This window comes from Schistocerca nitens, chromosome 8, assembly GCF_023898315.1.
Source record: "Schistocerca nitens isolate TAMUIC-IGC-003100 chromosome 8, iqSchNite1.1, whole genome shotgun sequence".
Classification (NCBI taxonomy): Eukaryota; Metazoa; Arthropoda; class Insecta; order Orthoptera; family Acrididae; genus Schistocerca; species Schistocerca nitens.
Window position 1 is genome coordinate 311,339,577 of NC_064621.1, and position 22,253 is coordinate 311,361,829.

The window sequence follows — 22,253 nt, forward strand, 5'->3', positions numbered from 1 at the left end:
CGCTTTCAGGTTTGTTTTTTGCTTGGGCCATATCATGACAACCAGTCATTCCAGTGATTGACACCATGTCAAAGACAGGAGCCAAGATTCACACAAATAAAATTCCATGGTTGTAGTGTAATTAATTTTGCTCACTGACATGTTTTGAATTCAATTTTAAAATAAAACCATGGTACCAGTCATTATTTGGGTGTCAGACTGGAAAATTACAGTTTTAAGACACCCCAACCTTAAAATTAACAGCTGTGATCAATGTTATTTTCAACAAATTCCTTCACTTCCTACATCATCATGGATCAGTCCAATATAATATTATTACTACACTTAACTTCCAAATGATACAAGTTATGCATTTAAGAGGAGCCTTAACGTTGGCCTTTGTGTTTGTCTCATTTAAATGTATTTCTTGTCTCGTATCAAAGACTGAAGCACTGTCAAAAACTGGTGCTTCTACCTTATCACTCAGTTAAAATACACCGTATCATATACAGGCGTTAATAAAATCATGGCATTTCAATTTCTGATCAAAGAGAGAGCCAAATTCGTAAGTGAATGTTGCAATTACAGTGTCAGCATATATGCAGATCGGTAATGCATCACTTCAGATAAAGAAAAATAACAGTTTTTCCGTTTATAACTAAGTAATACTTTAATAATTCAGTTGTAATTTCTGTTGTCAGTAAAGATACGCCTAAGCAAACGATGTCAAACTTCCCAAACACACTCGAATTTAGGAATTTCATAGCAGAACTGTCACTGTTTTTTCTCACTAGATTAGAAACACTTCATTATGTTGATGTGTAGATATCTAGACATCCAATATAAAAGACTTATCAGGGCGCAGAACGAAAAATATTTTCATCCGTGTTTTGACACTTCCTTTTTCGCCAAATTCATATATGGCGGACAAACAATGATATGATCTTTGGCCGGCACGCGCTAGAGCCATCTATCGGTAGGTCCGGTAGTTGAGCATCCCTCATTTCGCTAGCTTTAGACGCCTGTGGCTATTAGTGAGTTGTGCAGATGTTGCTGTAGCTCTTGCGCTATCGTGGTAGCCCACTTCACATTGCATACGGTTAGGATTAGCTGTCTGATTATTGGAAAAGCTTTCGAAAGAGAGGTATAGTTTCCAGTTGAGATTTCACTTGTTACCACTTCAAATGGCTCCAGTACACACAAACATTCGCTCAAAATTCGCCACTCGTCAGCTGTGAGGTTCTCTACACGTGAATACAAAGATGATAAACAGGTTGCAATGCATTCCTTCTGCTCCACTAGACGTTGTAGCATGTAAAACGTACTGTTCCATCGGGTTTCGGTTTCCTGAATCAATTTATGAACATGTTTTTTCATTAGATCCTGGATATCATGGAGTTTTTCAGTAGCATTGCAACTTGTTTTAAAATAGCTAACAATTTTCTGGCCTTTTCCCGCATTATGCAGAGCTCACTGTTGCTGTTCAAAGAACTTTTCACAGCTATATTGATGGTGGGTGCTAAACAACGCACATGCTGCATATCTATGTTGCCACTGTGAATAAGTTGTACAGCTGCCGTCATGTTACTGGCGTTGCCAGTTGTGATGCTGACAACTTTATTTTCAATGTTCCATTTTGAAATCACGTTATCTAACGCCTCACTAATATTTAGCGCTGTATGCTTTTCCGGGAAACGGAATGTCTCGAGAGCTAAAGCTTTCAGGCACCAATTAGTGTTAATGAAATACAGCAATATATGCCTCACTATTGAGTGAGGTCCAAATATCGGTCGTTAAAGAAACATAAGTAGAGTCTTCCACGGCCAAGTTTACAGCCTCTTTCTGTTTATGTTAATAGTCCTCAATCACGAGGCGAAACTTCTTTCGATTTGGTATCGAGTATTGTGGGTCCAACAGTGAAACAAAACGTCGAAACCAGTGTCCTCGACGATTGAAAGCGGTTGAAAAATCGTCTGTTATAATGGCCACTAGTGCTTCATCTAGCTGTTGTTGCCATTTACTTCCCTCTATGAAGAGAAAAGTAAGATTTAGATCAGTGCTCCTGCAAGGGGATACGTTATACTCGACAACTAGTCCAATAAAATTACATATCGTATCGTGCAAAAGCTAGAATAGTATAGGTTTTATTTTGGGGTATGTTGTATGTTATCGGAGTACGATTAAAAAATCAATATTTTTTAAGCGTGGCGGACCGCTTCGGACACTATCCGAACTTTTGCACGGAATTCACCTTTTGTACCATACGTACCTGGATATTTTGTCTGCCTCGCACTATTGGAAGAATGAGCCTCTGTATCCTCGGACGTCGATGTTTTATTGCTCGATAAATTGTGCAGTTTAAGATGTCTAATCATGCCCGTTGCATTTTTTGATACATTACGGATATTTTTATGTTGTAAGTAACGATATCTCCATCCTCCGTAAAGTATTGCCCAGCACCATGATGTTCGTTTTCGAGTATTCGTATTGATTTGAATAACAACTTTACTCGAATGAAATCTGAGACATACTAGTTACGAGCATAGTGAGCAGCGATCGTATTTGTCTAGAGGCGGCATTCAATTCATAAAACAACAGCGGCGAGGCGTATGTTGCCGCAGCCAACTGGCGCACAGCGGCACACGCCGCTGAGCCGTTTCTCGTGCTTCTCGAGAATTGCTTGATAACTAGAGGCTCGAGGAATTCTCGGTGCGCTCGAGTCGCCGCGCCTCGCCATCCCATCACTGGAGACACACAGAGATTGAGACAAGGGGTCTCTTTCCCTCTCACTTTACTTCAGTCCATAGTATTGTGGACCTTCATCAACACTTGTTCTTTCAGATGACATCCTCCCCCACTATTCTATCCTGGCCACCACCCAAGTTCCAGCCTGTATTTTGACTTTCATAACTCACTGCTATGCTTTCGGTAGGTATGAGATCTTTTTGGAACAGTATTCCCGCAGCATCTGTGATAATCCATACCTCTTGTTGCCGTTGTCCATCTCTCCTCTTTCTTACAGATGCTTATTCATTCAGATACATATTCCACAACCCATTGTAAACTGCATGGAGGAGGGTACTTTGTTTAATTTCAGATACTTCCTGTACTATTCGTTTCACATGTAGAGCAAAACAAACGTGACTGTCTGTATACCTCAGTAGCCAGACTATCTCTCTCGTGATGTTACCCTGCAGAGTCCAAGTGAACAAAATTATCTACAGGCTATGCTATTATTTCCTAGAAGTGTGCTTCAATTTATTTGATAACTGCTGCCATGCCTACTTCACAAGGACTCCAAATTCTGCTCTGGTTCTCTAGAATTAGTGTCACTAGCAGCTTGAGTGTGGTTTCCTTTACAAATAAATCACATTACAGTGTATTACAAAAAGGTACGCCCAAACTTTCAGGAAACATTCCTCACACACAAAGAAAGCAAATATGTTACGTGGACATGTGTCCGGAAACGCTTAATTTCCATGTTAGAGGTCATTTTATTACTTCTCTTCAAATCACATTAATCATGGAATGGAAACACACAGCAACAGAATATACCAGCGTTACTTCAAACACTTTGTTACAGGAAATGTTCAAAATGTCCTCTGTTAGCGAGGATACATGCATCCACCCTCTGTCGCATGGAATCCCTGATGCGCTGATGCAGCCCTGGAGAATGGCATATTGTATCACAGCCGTCCACAATACGAGCACGAAGAGTCTCTACATTTGGTACCGGGATTGCATAGACAAGAGCTTTCAAATGCCCCCATAAATGAAAGTCAAGAGGGTTGAGGTCAGGAGAGCGTGGAGGCCATGGAATTGGTCTGCCTCTACCAATCCATCGGTCACCGAATCTGTTGTTGAGAAGCGTAAGAACACTTTGACTGAAATGTGCAGGAGCTCCATCGTGCATGAACCACATGTTGTGTCGTACTTGTAAAGGCACATGTTCTAGCAGCGCAGGTAGAGTATCCCGTATGAAATCATGGCGGTGAATCGAGGAAGGGCAGTACATACTGACGAAACTAAAATGCGCTCTTACATGGAAATTAAGCGTTTCCGGACACATGTCCACATAACATCTTTTCTTTATTTGTGTGTGAGGAATGTTTCCTGAAAGTTTGGCCGTACCTTTTTGTAACAGCCTGTATATTACTGTCTGGAAAGAATCAGTGTGGGGGTAAGAACCACTCATCTATCAAAGGAGTGGTGGTGTAAAAGGAGTACAGCCCAAGACATGCAAATACCCATATTTTACTCATCCAGTGTTCAACAATGAGAACTCTTAGTGACTTGCGACGAACTTTACACATTATTTCAAATCGTTATGAAACTTTTTCTCACTGACAGTCCCCACACAATGATGAAAAGAAGAAAGATTATCACTTCCAAATTTTTTGCTTTTCATGCAGTAAAACTGAAGCATGACTTTTAGTTTATTACTTCTTTAGTAACCTGTATTCACAACACATTTTGCAGACAGTATTTATATATACCACTGGATGTACCATCAAAATTATATCATTGTACGATTCACAGTACAGGAGATATTATGTCATCAACAATTAGATGTGTGAAAAACTGCTGCATCATGTAAGACATTTAAATTCATTACTTTGTTGCTGCTAACTCTATCCACATCACTTTATGCAGCCGATTTCCACATATGCCGCTGAATATGCCAACAGAAATATATCATTGTACAACACAGTTCAGGAGATATGATATAAAATACTGAAATGGGTGAAAAATTAATCTTTCATAATATATTACTTCTTTACTACTAATTCTATTAGCAACATATTTTTCAGACAATATCCACATATGTTGCAGAATGTACATGTACAAATATATCATTGCATGGCCCTTAATTCAGGAGATACAACATCATAAACATTGAGCTGCACGAATATGAGATTGTAGGGAAAGGTTCGCCAAAGGTACGTGTGAAATAAGTGTACAGGTACTAGTGAAATACGCTAAGTATATGTGAAATATGTTTGACATATGCATATGTGGGCAAAGTTGTGGATAAAAAGCTCAACCTAAACCCCTGGAATGATTTCAATAAAATTTGGTACACATATTAGCTATGAGCTGGAAAGAAATACTGTGGTGGTATGGACCACCAGCCTCCTATTGAGTTAAGTGTGATAAGGTGGAGAGAGAAGGGAGGAGTAGATGGACAGAAAGCGAAGGGAAATAATAAGATGGGGGGGGGGAGGAGGAGATAGACATTTGTAGTTAAAACTGGCTGCAACAAAATAATAATAATAATAATAACAGCCTTGTTTTCGCAGTAGAGTATTTTCTTCTTCACAGTCAGTTTTAACAGAAAACCTGTGCATTGTTGTTTGATAATATATACAGTCTATGTTCATTTGAATGTTTAATAGAGTAACATTTAAAATGTGAAGTAAATAGATAAATAACTTTTTGAGATTTTTGCTAACAATGTTTCACTGTGTATATTCGTCCACATATTTATTAGAGTACTGTGTAAAAATTAGAAGTGAACCAGACAAGCACTTTTTGAGATTTTTGACAATGTTTTCTCTTTGTGTATTACATACTTATTTATAGAATATATTTATTAAAAAATAGCTAATTAAAAACACATGCATTTGTATGCAATGTCATGTCAAAATTTCAAAGAAATTGGTGGAAAATTTGGGAGTTTCAAGATTTTGAACAAATGAACATTTGCATTTTTATGTATATCTATGTATGAGGTCTATCTAAAAGGTATCCGACCTTTGATTTTCCCACACAAAATAGAGACAATAGCGTGGCGCCACTGTACACAGTAAAGGAAGAGACCTTTATGCACATGCGTGAATTTTGTCCCCACTTTCCAGCATGTCAGTCACATCCTGTTGGTCGGATTACCGTTTCTCTCAAGATGACTAAAAGTGTTGAACAAAGATACTGCATCAAATTTTTTCAAAAGCTTGGTGATTCTCAAAGCAAAACAGTTTGTAAGATTCAGCAAGTGTTTGGAGAAGATGAGATGGGTGTAACACAAATTAAGTAGTAATTCAACTGATTCAAAAGTGGCCGCACATCAGCGGAGAGTGACCAGCATTTTGGCAGGCCCCAAACTGCTCGGAGTGCAGCTGCTGTTGAGAGGGTGCAAAATTTGGTGATGGCAGATCATAGTTTGGCCATGTGGGAGATTGCCCAAAAGATTGGAGTGAGTAAAGATTCTGCACATGCAATTTTGTGTGATGATTTGAACATGCACTGAGTGGCTGCGAAATTTGTGTCCAAGTTGTTGTCACCAGTACGAAAAGACCTTGATTTTGACATTGCACAGGACCTTCTGGACACCACCAACATTGATCCTGGGTTTCTCAACACAATGATAACTGGAGATGAGACATGGGTGTACGGGTACAACCCAGAAACAAAAAGATGGTCATCGCAATGGAAGGATCCCGGGTCTCCAAGGTCGAAGAAAGTGTGGCAGGTGTGAAGCAAAATGAGGGTGATGCTGACTGTCTTTTTTGATGTCCGTGGAATTCTGCATCACGAATACACACTGGAAGGTCGAACAGTGACAAAGAAGTACTATCAAAATGTACTCCGGCGACTCTGTGACACAGTTCGGCGCAAAAGACCTGACATGTGGATGACGAAAAACTGGCAACTCCATCATGACAACGTCCCAGCACATTCATCCCACTTGATCCAAAATTTCTTGGCCAAACATGGAATTAAAGCCATTCACCAACCTCCCTACTCTCCAGACATGACTACTTATGACTTCTGGTTGTTTCCAAAACTGAAGACACCACTGGAAGGATCCCATTTTGAGAGTAGAGAAGAGATAATGCGGATTATGATGACAAGCTGAACACCATTCCAAAAGAAGACTTCCAGAGGTGTTTCCAGCAGTGGAAGGATCAGTTAGCTAAGTGTGTGGAAGCACAAGCGGCCTACTTTAAAGGGGATCCAAAATATTTTTTCTGGTCAAAGGTCGGATACTTTTTAGACAGGCCTCATATGTATGTCCGGGATCTCCTTCTTCATCCCTGGACCGATTTCATCCAAATTTGTCACAGAAGCAGCAGGTCTCACAAGTCTCAGCACTGTGGGATTGATAACCACCTAGCTCCAACAGAAGTGGAAAAAATGTTTTTTCCAGCCCCTGCTGCATAGACATTCCTGTGGGAATAGTATCACATCCTGCCTTAACAACCTGCTTTGCAGGGCAGCCTACATTTCAGGGGCATGAAACTTTTTTTCCAGATTCCAACATGTAGGCTGCCCTGTAATATAGGCAATTTGTATTGGCATAGTATTGTTCTACCTTATTGATCTGCTTTGCAGGGCAGCTTGTACATTGGGGGCTGGGGCATGAAAAGCCTTTAATACAGGTGGTCTGCCCTGCACAACACAAGTGTTGTGGGTATAGTATTGGTTTGTTGGTCTGCTCTATTGACCTGTTTTGCAGGGGTCATGTGTGCAGATTGGCATGATAGAGGGGGCTGGATGGGGGGAGGGCAATGTGAGATGGATAGAGGAGGTGTTGGATAGGGAGACAGGCTTGTCTCAACCTTTCACTGTCACTAATGTTTCCTGTTATTACTTCTGAACTAACACAAGTGGTTGACTATTCCAGAATAGGACAACAAGAGGAATGGTTACAGAAGATGATCATGAATTACCATGCCACACAGAATATTTACCAAACAAATTAATTTCACTGACATGAAATGGATGAAACAAGTGAAGATGAAATGAAAAGGCATTGTTCTGTATTATATTAGAGAAATGCACACAGAAAATGCCAGTCTCCAGTGTAATGAACATGTCATGATTAATGAAAATTTGTGCCAGATTATAACTTGAACCCAGATTTCCTGCTTCTCGTGAGCAGTTGTCGTAAACAGTAAGCTGAGTGTGCCTTCAGATCTGACTCGAATTATGGTCCTTTCAGCAGCAGGAATGAATAATTTGATGGGCAGACACACCATTAATCAAGCAATCTCTGTGGAAGACACAAGATAATCTTAAATCTAATCCAATGAACTTTGTAAACTGCTGTGAATTGTTCATTATGGGCGAAAATACAAGCTTTCTGGAAAATCACACTCTTGAAGCAAGAGAGAGATCCATCAGAATCAGTTGATACGATTATCTTCAAATATATGAATACATCAGTCAAGGACAAAATGAACTTACTAGGTCAACAATATGAAATTATAAATAATGCTGCTGCTGACCCCACAGAGGAGGCACTGATTGGCAGTCAGTCACATTGGGAGGAGACTGTTAAATATGCTGCTTGTGGGAATGTAGAGGGAACATAACAGGGATTGGATGGTGGGCTAATAAGTGCAGGATGTGTTTTTGGGAGGGGGGGGGGGTGCTAAAGCAGAGAAGTGAAAAGAATTGTGTGCACTGGGGGAATAGTGTGGGGGCTGGAGTGGGAGTAGAGAAGGGGACGCAGGCAGGAGGAGCACAAAGACTAGTGAATGCTGTGGTTAGGAAGGTTGCAGGAATAAAGGATGTGTTGCAGGGAGAGTTTCCACCTGTGTAGTTCATAAAAGCTGGTATTGATGGGAAGAATCCAGATGGCACAGGCCGTGAAGCAGTTGAATTCAAGCACAGCACGTTGGACGGCAAGTTCAGCAACTGGGTATTCCAGCTGTCTCTGATACACAGTTTGGTGGTGGCCATTCATGAGGACAGACAGCTTCGTAGTGATCAGGCCCTGGCAGAATGCTGCCTAGTAGCTGCAGCTACGTTGGTAGGCCACATGGCTGCTTTCACAGGCTAGCCTATGATGGGCTAGCCATGACATGACTGGAATAGATGATAGTGGGAGAGTGTGTGGGGCAGGTCTTGCAGCTACGTCTCACACAGGTATACGAGCCATGGGGCAAGGGATTGGAAGCAGATGCAGTATAGGGACAAACAAGGATATTGCATAAGTTGGGTGGGCAGCAGAATACCACTGTGGAAGGGGTGGAGAGAATATTTCTCGTTTTAGGGCACATCAAGAGGTAGTCTAAACCACATTATCATATTGACCCTGTGGTGAATGAATTTCAGTGAAGTGGACAACTGTTAATGGTCAATTCTCTGGCGTTTTCAATCAGTTATGAGGCTGCAAATGCATGCAGGACTCAACACCAGTAGGGAGTGCCCACTGCAGTGAACTGTGCACATTTGCAGCCTCAGGACTGATTGGAAATGTCAAAGAAGCGACCATTAACAGCTGTCCACTGTAGTGGACGCTATGTGCCACAGGGTTAATCCAGGAAGTTAACACCTTATCTCTTATTTGTCTCATTTCTTCCTCTTCAGCCCAGGAAACTACCTTCCTCAGTGTCAGTGCCCACCTCACAGATGGCTCCATCAGTACCTACATCATATGCACCAGTCACCAACAATATCTCCATTTTGACAGCAGTTGCCCATTCCAATTGGATCTTCCCCAGCCATCTAGCAGTGGTATTTCACCACACATGCTCTCTACACGATATCCTTGTTATCCCTTTTCCCTTGGCTCATATTGTTGTAATAGGCTTAGATACAAGACCACTCCCACACATCCTCCCATTACCACCTACTCCTGTCCTGTCACAGGCATCCACTACCCCATTAAGGGCAGAGGCATCAATGAAAGCATCCATGTGGTGTACCAACTTAGCTACAGCCACTGTGGGAATTCTCTGAGAGTGTGCCCACTAACAAGGTGGCTGTTCTTATGCATGGCTACTGCCAAAATTAGCCAAGGGACAGCTGGACTACCCAGCTGCTGAACATTCTTCACAGTGAGTACCATCTGGATTCTTCCCACTACAAACACCAGCTTTTCTCAATTGTGCAGATGTGAAATCTCCCTGCACTATTTCCTTTCTTCCCATAATTTCCTTGTCCTCAACCTCCATTAGTTCTTGTCCTCCACCAGCCTCTATCCCCTTCTCTGCTCCCACTCCAGCCCCACACTAACCTCCCCCCCCCCACCTCCCCCTCAATGTGCTTGCATAGTTCTTTCTCCTTTTCTAGCTTCATGATCTCCTGATCTCCTGGAGCAAAAGAGCCTTGAGAAAAATATTACAATTATAAAAACAAGGCTTTTCACAAGGATGGTATAGACTTTTTATTTTATAACATGTATTTTTCAGTTTTGTTCACATTGAATGGTGTAGGCTTTTAACTTCCTGATTTTCCCTATAAACAAAACACTTCTACACTGGTGTAATAGATGAAAATATATTCTTAGTTGGCTGTTTATTCTAGCAATATCCATATTATCTCAGCTGGACATGTGTACTTTGTTTCTTGAGTTGTTTTTGACTGTGAAATATCAGAGTCATGCTCTAATCAGATAACAAATATTTTATTCTGAGCATTTTTGCTTGATTGGGTATAATTAACTACAGGCACAAAATACTTTACAGAAGCTCTTTAACTAACAATACTAAAAATCATATTCGGAGCTACCATCCTCTAATAGGTTTCCATTCCTCTTCGACAAGACCATCTTTGTGAATGTAATAAACAGGATATTGAGCTGCTGTAGCACACACCTAAAAATGAGAAAAGTTGCTTCAGTCTCACATATGCATCCACAAAAAAAAGCAAAAATTATAATGCCTATTTTGAAATATGTGTTAATCTTTGTTTATAAATGACATCATCAAATCAAACTAAAGGGACAACAAAGTTTCTTACGGCTGACTGACTAGTATGAAATATTCTTAGAATGCTGATACTAATCTGTGAGTAGCAAACTTAAATTATGCTATATTAGAAACTAGATTACATGTACTTTTAATTCTATACATCCATAGTGAGGATATACTCAAGGATATCACGTATGTCAGAAATCACCACATCGTCCTCAAAGATTATGCCTTAGAGGACTGTTACAACTAGTACAAAAAGCAATCTGTGATCGTGGGACGTTATCAGCATCTAGCCAGTCCCTCCAGTCGTTGCCTGTAGATGAAATATGATGCTGCCACTGCTTCTTTGTACAAGCTGCTACTTATTTGGCTTGACAAGGCTGAATGGACCCTGTTCCAGACCTCATTACCCAAAAAAAAATAAAAAAAAATAAAAATAAAAAAATCTGAAGGGGCACTGAGAACTGAACCTGGGTCCTTCCACGCCTAAAGGCAGTGACACTATGAATTCGGCAATGGAGACAATTGTGTCAGAAAACATAAATACAAAATATATACTTCCAAAGAAAAAAAAAAAAAGATATAGTAATGTACTTTCCACAGATCACAAGTGAAATGGTCCTCATGGATGTTAAATACATCAAAAAATTCTAAAACGTATTTTAATTTAAGAGATAACAACAAACTTGTCACAAAACATATAATGTGCAATACACTGAGGTGCAGATGATAATTCGTAGGCTGCTGTAGTCACACGTGATCAAAGAGGAAATCAATTCACAACACTAATTAACATTGATCACATTACTGCACTGAAGATTACAGGAATCAGATTTTACATAATACACACAAATTATTTGATATTATTAACACTTTGCCGATGGGCGACACCACAGTGGTGTCGTGCGTGAAATAGCGGTCAACAGCTGGCGACGCCACAGTGGTGTTATGTGCATAGTATTGCACAGTGGCACGTGACAGCACTTTAGTATCTTCTTCATTCTATTGGTGTTTTGTTTAGGTAACAATAAGTTACAAACGTCAACAAGTTTCTTGTTTTTATAAGTACTTGTGAAGTTTCATCATGGCATACAAAAGAGATGATACGATTATTTACGATGAATGCACGGACATCTTGTCTGATGTTACGGACGACTGGGAAGAAGACATTGAATACCAAAAAAATGAAAGTGAAGCAGAATCGTTGGAGGATAGTGAAATATGTCCAAGAAGAGTTCAGCAAATGCTACAGTTGCCAACTGATTCGGATGAATCAGATGAAGAAGACGGATTATGATTTACTGACGACCAATAATAAATTTGAAGGATCTCCGGGTCCACAGATATTTCCAAAAGATACACAGAGCATTGTGGAAATCATAGAATTATATATTGGGAACAATCTATTTGAATATATTAGCAACGAAACCAACAAGTATTACAGTCAAAACTGCAATAGAAGGAAACAGGATTTAAAAAATGCCAAATTTGTCGACATTACAGGACCTGAACTTAGAAAATGGTTTGGGCTTGCTACCCTTATGGGAATTGCAAAAAAAGCAAGGACTGATGATTGCTGGTCAGCGAATTCGTTGGTAGACACACCGATATTTCGCAAAACAATGTCCTGCAACTGATTCAGGCAAATATTATAATTTTTACATTTTTCCGACAACAACAATAAACTGGATAAAGCTGACCAGCTTTTCAAAGTGCAATTCATAACTGATTATTTTTCCATAAAGTATAAAGAAACATTTAATCTAAGACAAAACATCTCAGTTGATGAAGGAATGATACCGTGGCGTGGACAGTTAAATTTTAAAGTTTACAATCCGTCGAAAATTACAAAATATGGCAAACTCATTCGGATGCTGTGTGATTTGAGTATGGCATACATTTCCTCATTCGAGATATATTTTGGTACTGGTCAACCTTTATCAAAAACAGTGATGGAACTATTGACACCTTCTTATGGAAAGTGGCATCGTCTCTACATGGATAATTATTATAACAGTGTAGAACTTGCAGAGAAGTCGAGTTTGTGGAGCTATACAGCAAAATGGAGGATTTCCAGAAAAATTAAAGCACGAAAAAGTCAATGTGTTTGAAGCTTGTCATCAACGGAAAGGTGACAAGCAGCTGGCAACAAGCCAAGTAATCCGAATTAATGCTGCCGGCGCCAAGTGAATAAATTTGTATGAGATGTGTGGACAGCAAAGTGTTCATATAATATTATATACATGTTGGTTCTACTAACAAATTTGTCAATTTAGTAGAAATAACTGACCACCAATAAACCCCCTGGGCTCCCCTTAATATGAAGTCTATTAGTAGTTAAACTTTTATGGCTGCTGACAAGTTATTCAAAATGTGTCTCCTGAAAAATGGACTCCTTTCTGTGCCAAAGTAATGAACTGTAAATCTTTGTGAAGATCATTCTTATTCTAATACTGATTCCATGAACTGAAGTGTTGTCTGAAAAGGGTATGCATTATTTGTGACAAATTACATTAAGGAATAAATATACTGGGGAGCAGCAGTTGGTATTCATAGTTCCTTTAAAAGAACTCTGCAGAACAATCTTGAGTTTGCACCACAAATAATTCATATTACAAGCTTTTTGGAGTCTGGAAACAGTAGCTTGTCTAGATGAGTTAGCCCAAAAAATAATTCCATGTGACATTATGAAATGAAATTAAGGGAAGTATGCTACCTTTTTTACTTTCATATCAATTATTCCTGACAACATCTATATTCCAAACAAATAGGCACTTAAACAGTTTTGTGGTATGCTCATCCCAACTAAATGTGTTATCAAACTGTAATACTAGAAATTTAACACTGACAATCTCGCCTATCTGCTTGTCATCATATAAATAAAATAAAATAAATAAAATTTTAGGTATATATTGCAGGAAAAGTTCTGAAACTGTAATATTAATGTTAAGGACTGAAGTATGCTACAGTTTACTCTTGGATAAAATTGGTAGGAACCAAAATTTTCCCCTTAAATGTCAGAATGTTTAAGGTAACACATTGGTAAGGGGAGCTGAAATGATATAATTAATTACTGTCTACGGTGAAATAGCAGTGGTGAAAATGTAAAATGTGATTGACTGAAAAAGAAAATTTAAAGAAAAAAATGCCATTCTGCTTAAAGAAGGAATTGCAGAAAGTATTGGGAACAGAATGGTTAGCACAGTGACCTCAGTAATGAAATTAAAGACTCATTTTGCAATACTTTGCAGTGTTCACTGACTCACAGTGATTTGATTTGATTTATTATTGGTCCTGTAGATCATACAATTTGTACAGCAAAGCACATTATGATACAGGACAAGTCAATTTGAAAAATTATGTTAAGATGGTATACAATGAAAGATGACAGTAGTGGCACATAACGCAAATAGCAGAATACATATAGGATATATAGAGAAAATATAAAAAAGGTGGTGTGTGATGAGAGGTGACGGTGGTGTATACTGCACATAGCAGAATACATATAAGAGATACAGACAGAGTATGAGTAGCAAACAATAATTAAATTATCTTACTAAGTAGAAATATCTACAAGTGAATATACAGCTTATTACAAGTAATTAAAATATTGTGGTACATAGTTCACATAGCAGAATACATATATGAGATACAGACAGAATATAGATAAGATACAATAATTAAATTATCTTACTAAGTAGAAACATCTACAACTGAATAAACAGCTTATTGCAAGTATCTAAAATTTTGTTTCTAGAAATTCATGTACAGAATAGAAACAGTGATTTAGTAGCAATTCCTTTAATTTAATTATCATTATTTTTGGGTTTTTGCTTGTTTTTATGTCTGTTGGGAGGCGGTTGTATATTTTAATGCTCATAGATTTAACCCCATTCACATATAATTTTGTGTTGTGGGCTATAATTTGTAACTGTGTTTTGTTTCTGGTGTCATGTGTGTGGTGGTCCGCATTTATGTCAAGGGCATCCAAGCGCTGTACTGTAAAACAAGCTAGTTCCAATATATAGAGGCATGGCAGTGACAGGATTTTTAGCTGTTGAAATAGTGGTTTACAGTGTTCAGTTCTTCTTTTACATTTCAATATTCTTACTACTTGTTTTTGTAACTTGAAAACTGTGAGAGAATCAGAGCTCTTTCCCCAGAAGATTAGGCCATAGCTCAAGACAGACTCAAACAGAGCATGGTACACCAGCTTCAAGGTATCTACACTGGCTGTGTCTTTTAATGATCATAATAGATAGCAGGTTTTACTAAGCTTTTGTGACAATGCCTCAATATGTGGTTTCCAATTTAGTGTGTTGCTGATAGTAAGTCCAAGAAATTTGGTGTCCTGCCTGTTCGTAAATTCCCTCTGTAATTACCTGAATTGATAGAAATAATGACAAAACCTTTCTGCATACTCATGTGGAAATGAAATTGTTAGCTCACAACAGATTACTTATCTGAGAGATTGTGGCTCAAGAGAGAGAATGAAAACTATGTCTACTTCACATTTTTTTAGGAATGTTTTAACAAAGGCCCAGTCAGAGCCATACTTGGGTGAGCCTGTGGCCCCTGGCCGAAGTTTCAAGCTGCTTCCCACACCTCTGTAAAACTATCTTTGTGCAGTTCCCCCCCCCCCCCCCCCCTTCTTCTATACAGATTTGGCAAATGGTTTAATTGTGTAAACAGGTTTAGTAAAAAATGAAGCATTACTGAAAAGTATTATTTAAATCAGCAATATTGAGGATAAATACTGCATGCAACAAATTAAATGTATCATTGTAGTAAAGACATTAGAAGTTTTACAAATTAAAAAAAAATACTGGTAGAAAAACAAAATCCATATCTTACTGTTAATATAGCTGTCAGCTCATACTGTATGAATGTTTTTTTTTAAAGTTAGTGTGCTAGTAAAGGGAGTTTTTTACAAAGTAAATTTGTGTCCATTCTTTCTTAATTGTTATGAGTAATTATTTAAACAGTGTGCTCAACTTATTTCCATCTTTTAAACCGCTGGACAGATTGCAATAAGATATAACAACTGATATTTTAACTTTAATGTGCCAGATTTGCTATGAAAAAGAGCAGTTATCAAAATTAAACCCGTTTCTTTGTGTTGTCTAATGAAGTTCACTGTAGAAAAGTACTTTCCATTATCAAGTGATGAAATATTCATTCAGTGTGGAACAGCATGAATTTCAGTAATAGATACATTTACCACAAAACTGTTGTTATACTTCATTGCAGGAAAAAAATTCTAAGCTGTTAAAATAATTTCAAAGTACCAACTTGAATGATAGAAATGACTATAATTACTTTTTAATATATACTGAAAGTATATGCAATTCTTTTTTTATGCTTTTCTCAGAATCTGACAGTGGAAAAGTACATTATTGGGACAACTGCTAAGAGCATAAAAGACTTTTTTAAGATTCTCTTAGTTAGATTTTTTTAATCCATTTTCTTTTTCAAAATACACTACCTGCATAGAACTGCAGCAGGTGCCACAGAGACAAAAAGGTAAGTTATGTCTGTGTTGTAATCCTGATCTAACAGTATCCATGCAAGGCAATGGGAATTTTAATAGTGAAATGATCAAATACAATTTATTATGGGTGATTATACGCTCAGCCAACAAAACGTTGGTCACTCCTTTAAAACAGCATAGCAATGCTGTAGATGTTATTCACGTTGGTGTGTAGAATGTATGACTCTGGTGACATACCATCTGACTTTCCAAAAAATATCATCCATACAATTCCAAAGACTGCAAGAGCTGACAAGTGCAAGAATTATCACATAATCAGTTTAACAGCTCATGCCTCCAAGTTGCTGACAAGAATAATATACAGAAGAATGGAAAAGAAAATTGAGGATATGCTAGATGATAATCGATTTGGGTTTAGAAAAGGTAAAGGAACAAGAGGGGCAATTCTGACGTTGTGGTTGATAATGGAAGCAAGACTAAAGAAAAATCAAGACACGTTCATAGGATTTTCTGACCTGGAAAAAGCCTTCGACAATGTAAAATGGTGCAAATGTTCGAAATTATGAGAAAAATAGGGGTATGCTATAGGGAGATATGGGTAATAATAATAATAATGAGCGTATGGCATTGGTGGGCAGGAGACCCCTCACGGGGCAGTTCAGCCGCCGCTCCTCAAGTTCTTTAACGCCACTATGGCAACGTGCGAGTGAATGAGGGTGAAATGATGATGAAAGACACACAACACCCAGTCATCTCGAGGCAGAGAAAATCCCTGACCCTGCCGGGAATCGAACCCGGGACCACGTGTGCATGGTAAAGGAGCCAAGAGAGAACAAGAGTGGATGACCAAGAATGATGTTCTTGGATTAGAAAGGCTATAAGACAGGGATGTAGTCTTTCGACCCCACTGTTCAATCTGTACATCAAAGAAGCAATGACAGAAATAAAAGAAAGGCTCAGGAGTGGAATAAAAATTCAAGGTAAATGTAAATGTCTTGTAACAAGGCCTCCTGTTGGGTAGACCATTTGCCGGGTGCAAGTCTTTTGATTTGACGCCACTTTGGTGACTTGCACGTCAATGAGGATGAAATGATGATGATTAGGACAACACAACACCCAGTCCCTGAGCGGAGAAAATCTCCGACCCATCTGGAATCAAACCCGGTCCCTTAGGATTTACATTCTGTCGCACTGACCACTCAGCTACTGAGAGCAGACAAATTCAAGGTGAAAGGATGTTACTGCTATGATTCACTGATGACATTACTATCCTGAGTGAAAGTGAAGAAGAGTCTGCTGAACGAAATGAATAATCTAATGATTACATAATATGGATTGAGAGTAAATCAAAGAAAGACAAAAGTAATGACATGCAACAGAAATGAGAACAGCGAGAAACTTAACATCAGGATTGATGGTCACGAAGTCAATGAAGTTAAGGAATTCTGCTACCTAGGCAGTAAAATAACCAATGACGGACAGAGCAACAAGGATATCAAAAGCAGACTGGCAATAGCAAAAAGGGAATTCCTGGCCAAGATAAGTCTACTAGTATCAAACATAGGCCTTAATTTGAGGAAGAACTTTCTGAGAATGTACATCTGGAGTACAGAATTGTACAGTAGTGAAACATGGACAGTGGGAAAACCGGAACAGAAGAGAATCGAAGCATTTGAGATGTGGTGCAACAGACAAATGTTGAAAATTATGTAGACTGATAAGGTAAGGAATGAGGAGGTTCTGTGCAGAATCGGAAAGGAAAGGAATATGGTGAAAACACTGATAAGGAGAAGGGACAGGATGACAGGACATCTGTTTAGACATGAGGGAATGACTTCCATGGCACTAGAGGGCAAAAACTGTAGAGGATGACAGATTGGAATACATCCACCAAATAATTGAGGACGTGGGTTGAAAGTGCTACTCTGAGATGAAGAAGTTGGCACAGGAGAGGAATTCATATTCATGGTGGGCCGCATTTGACCCCCATCACTGGCATAAGTCATCAAGGGAAGTGGTGCATATATATCCAATCCCGGGAGTGGAAAGACTTACCTTGGGGTGAAAAAGGGATTGGAATGACTCCTTACCCTCTCCCTTAAGATCCACATCCTTTCGTCTTTCCCTCTCCTTCCCTCTTTCCTGATGAAGCAACCGTGGGTTGCGAAAGTTTGAGATTTGTATGCGTGTTTGTGTTTGTTATTGTCTCTATCAACGTACCAACGCTTTCATTTGGTAAGTTACAGAATCTTTGTTTTTAGATATATTTATATATATATATATATATATATATATAGAGAGAGAGAGAGAGAGGTAAACATTCCACGTAGGAAAAATATATCTAAAAACAAAGATGATGTGACTTACCAAATGAAAGTGCTGGCAGGTCGACAGACACACAAACAAACACAAACATACACACAAAATTTTAGCTTTTGCAACCAACGGTTGCTCCGTCAGGAAAGAGGGAAGGAGAGGGAAAGATGAAAGGATGTGGGTTTTAAGGGAGAGGGTAGGGAGTCATTCCAATCCCGGGAGCAGAAAGACTTACCTTAGGGGGAAAAAAGGACAGGTATACACTCGCGCGCGCACACACACAAATCCATCCATGGATACCCGTCCCTTCGCCCCCCCCCCCCCCCCAAGGCAAGCCCCCCCCGCACCCGGGACTGGAACGACACCCCACCCTCCCCCCCAAAACTCCTCTCCCCCCCGACGAAGCAACCGTTGGCCGTGAAAGCCCGTACCCTGCGTGCATGCTTGTGTCCATCCATGTGTCCTTCAACATGCCAGCGCCTTCGCCCGGCAAGTCACATCATCTTTGTTTTTAGATATATTTTTCCCACGTGGAAAGTTTCCCTCTATATATATATATATATATATATATATATATATATATATATATATATATCACACACAAAATTCAAGCTTTTGCAACAAACTGTTGCCTCATCAGGAAAGAGGGAAGGAGAGGGAAAGACGAAAGGATGCGGGTTCCAAGGGAGAGGGCAAGGAGCCACTCCAATCCCGGGAGCAGAAAGACCCACCCTAGGGGGAAAAAAGGATGGGTATACACTCGCACACACACACATATCCATCCACACATATACAGACACAAGCAGACATATTCAAAGATAAAGAGTTTGGGCAGAGATGTCAGTCGAGGCGGAAGTGCAGAGGCAAAGAAGTTGTTGAATGACAGGTGAGGTATGAGTGGCGGCAACTTGAAATTAGCGGAGATTGAGGCCTGGTGGGTAATGGGAAGAGAGGATATATTGAAGAGCAAGTTACCATCTCCGGAGTTCGGATAGGTTGGTGTTAGTGGGAAGTATCCAGATAACCCGGGCAGTGTAACACTGTGCCAAGATGTGCTGGCCGTGCACCAAGGCATGTTTAGCCACAGGGTGATCCTCATTATCAACAAACACTGTCTGCCTGTGTCCATTCATGCGAATGGACAGTTTGTTGCTGGTCATTCCCACATAGAATGCATCACAGTGTAGGCAGGTCAGTTGGTAAATCATGTGGGTGCTTTCACACGTGGCTCTGCCTTTGATCGCGTACACCTTCCGGGTTACAGGACTGGAGTAGGTGGTGATGGGAGGGTGCATGGGACAGGTTTTACACCGGGGGCGGTTACAAGGGTAGGAGCCAGAGGGTAGGGAAGGTGGTTTGGGGATTTCATAGGGATGAACTAAGAGGTTACGAAGGTTAGGTGGACGGCGGAAAGACACTCTTGGTGGAGTGGGGATGATTTCATGAAGGATTGATCTCATTTCAGGGCAGGATTTGAGGAAGTCATATCCCTGCTGGAGAGCCACATTCAGAGTCTGGTCCAGTCCTGGAAAGTATCCTGTCACAAGTGGGGGAGTTTTGTGGTTCTTCTGTGGGAGATTCTGGGTTTGAGGGGATGAGGAAGTGGCTCTGGTTATTTGCTTCTGTACCAGGTCGGGAGGGTAGTTGCGGGATGTGAAAGCTGTTGTCAGGTTGTTGGTGTAATGGTTCAGGGATACCGGACTGGAGCAGATTCGTTTGCCACGAAGACCTAGGCTGTAGGGAATGGACCGTTTGATGTGGAATGGGTGGCAGCTGACATAATGGAGGTACTGTTGCTTGTTGGTGGGTTTGATGTGGATGGATGTGTGAAGCTGGCCATTGGACAGATGGAGGTCAATGTCAAGGAAAGTGGCGTGGGATTTGGAGTAGGACCAGGTGAATCTGATGGAACCAAAGGAGTTGAGGTTGGAGAGGAAATTCTGGAGTTCTTCTTCACTGTGAGTCCAGATCATGAAGATGTCATCAATAAATCTGTACCAAACTTTGGGTTGGCAGGCCTGGGTAACCAAGAAGGCTTCCTCTAAGCGACCCATGAATAGGTTGGCATATGAGGGGGCCATCCTGGTACCCAAGGCTGATCCCTTTAATTGTTGCTATGTCTGGCCTTCAAAAGTGAAGAAGTTGTGGGTCAGGATGAAGCTGGCTAAGGTAATGAGGAAAGAGGTTTTAGGTAGGGTGGCAGGTGATCGGCATGAAAGGAAGTGCTCCATCGCAGCAAGGCCCTGGACGTGCGGAATATTTGTGTATAAGGAAGTGGCATCAATGGTTACAAGGATGGTTTCCGGGGGTGACAGATTGGGTAAGGATTCCAGGCGTTCGAGAAAGTGGTTGGTGTCTTTGATGAAGGATGGGAGACTGCATGTGATGGGTTGAAGGTGTTGATCTACGTAGGCAGAGATACGTTCTGTGGGGGCTGGGTAACCAGCTACAATGGGGCGGCCAGGATGATTGGGTTTGTGAATTTTAGGAAGAAGGTAGAAGGTAGGGGTGCGGGGTGTCGGTGGGGTCAGGAGGTTGATGGAGTCAAGTGAAAGGTTTTGCAGGGGGCCTAAGGTTCTGAGGATTCCTTGAAGCTCTGCCTGGACATCGGGAATGGGATTACCTTGGCAAACATTGTATGTGGTGTTGCCTGAAAGCTGACGCAGTCCCTCAGCCACATACTCCCGACGATCAAGTACTACGGTCGTGGAACCCTTGTCCGCCGGAAGAATGACGATGGATCGGTCAGCCTTCAGATCACAGATAGCCTGGGCTTCAGCAGTGGTGATGTTGGGAGTAGGATTAAGGTTTTTTTAAGAAGGATTGAGATGTAAGGCTGGAAGTCAGAAATTCCTGGAAGGTTTGGAGAGGGTGATTTTGAGGAAGAGGAGGTGGGTCCCACTGTGACGGAGGACGGAACTGTTCCAGGCAGGGTTCAATTTGGATATTGTCTTGGGGAGTTGGATCATTAGGAGTAGGATTAGGATCATTTTTCTTCATGGCAAAGTGATATTTCCAGCAGAGAGTACAGTGTAGGACAGTAAATCTTTGACGAGGGCTGTTTGGTTGAATCTGGGAGTGGGGCTGAAGGTGAGGCCTTTGGATAGGACAGAGGTTTCGGAATGGGAGAGAGGTTTGGAGGAAAGGTTAACTACTGAATTAGGGTGTTGTGGTTCCAGATTGTGTTGATTGGAATTTTGAGGTTTTGGAGGGAGTGGAGCTGGAAGTGGGAGATTGAGTAGATGGGAGAGACTGGGTTTGTGTGCAATGAGAGGAGGTTGAGGTTTGCTGGAAAGGTTGTGAAGGGTGAGTGAGTTGCCTTTCCGGAGGTGGGAAACCAGGAGATTGGATAGTTTTTTGAGGTGGAGGGTGGCATGCTGTTCTTATTTGCGGTTGGCCTGTAGAAGGATGCTCTGAACAGCCGGTGTGGATGTGGGAGAGGAAAGATTGAGGACTTTTATTAAGGATAGGAGTTGAAGAAGGGTTGCAGCCAGAGATGGGAACTTTAAGTGTGAGGCCTTTGGGGGTTATGCCAAATGTCAGACAAGCCTGAGAAAATAGAATATGGGAGCGTAATCTGGCTAGGGTGAAGGCATGTTTGCGGAGGGAATGTAAATAAAACTTAATGGGGTCGTTTTGGGGTGTTGTGAGGGTGACATGGTATTAGAAGGTGGAAAGTGTAACATGAGGCTGAAATGAAAATGAAAATAAAAATATATGGGGAGAGATAAAGGTGAACTGGAAAGTAACTGGAGATCTGGTGTGAAAAAAGGCGAAAAGGTGTTGGTTACAGCTGGGCTATGTAGGACTTGGGTTGGTAGACA

General features: G+C 40.5%; 1 protein-coding gene across 1 annotated transcript in view; it reads right to left on the minus strand.

Moving 5' to 3' along the window:
* Window positions 1–10,314: 10,314 nt before the first annotated feature.
* Window positions 10,315–22,253, minus strand: part of LOC126199336 (D-threo-3-hydroxyaspartate dehydratase-like) — a 180,214-nt gene continuing 168,275 nt past the window's right edge. Inside the window, exon 7 of the mRNA XM_049936189.1 lies at window positions 10,315–10,523. Within this exon, the coding sequence (XP_049792146.1) occupies window positions 10,434–10,523 (90 nt within the window). The 3' untranslated portion in view covers window positions 10,315–10,433. The remainder of the gene's footprint in view (window positions 10,524–22,253) is intronic.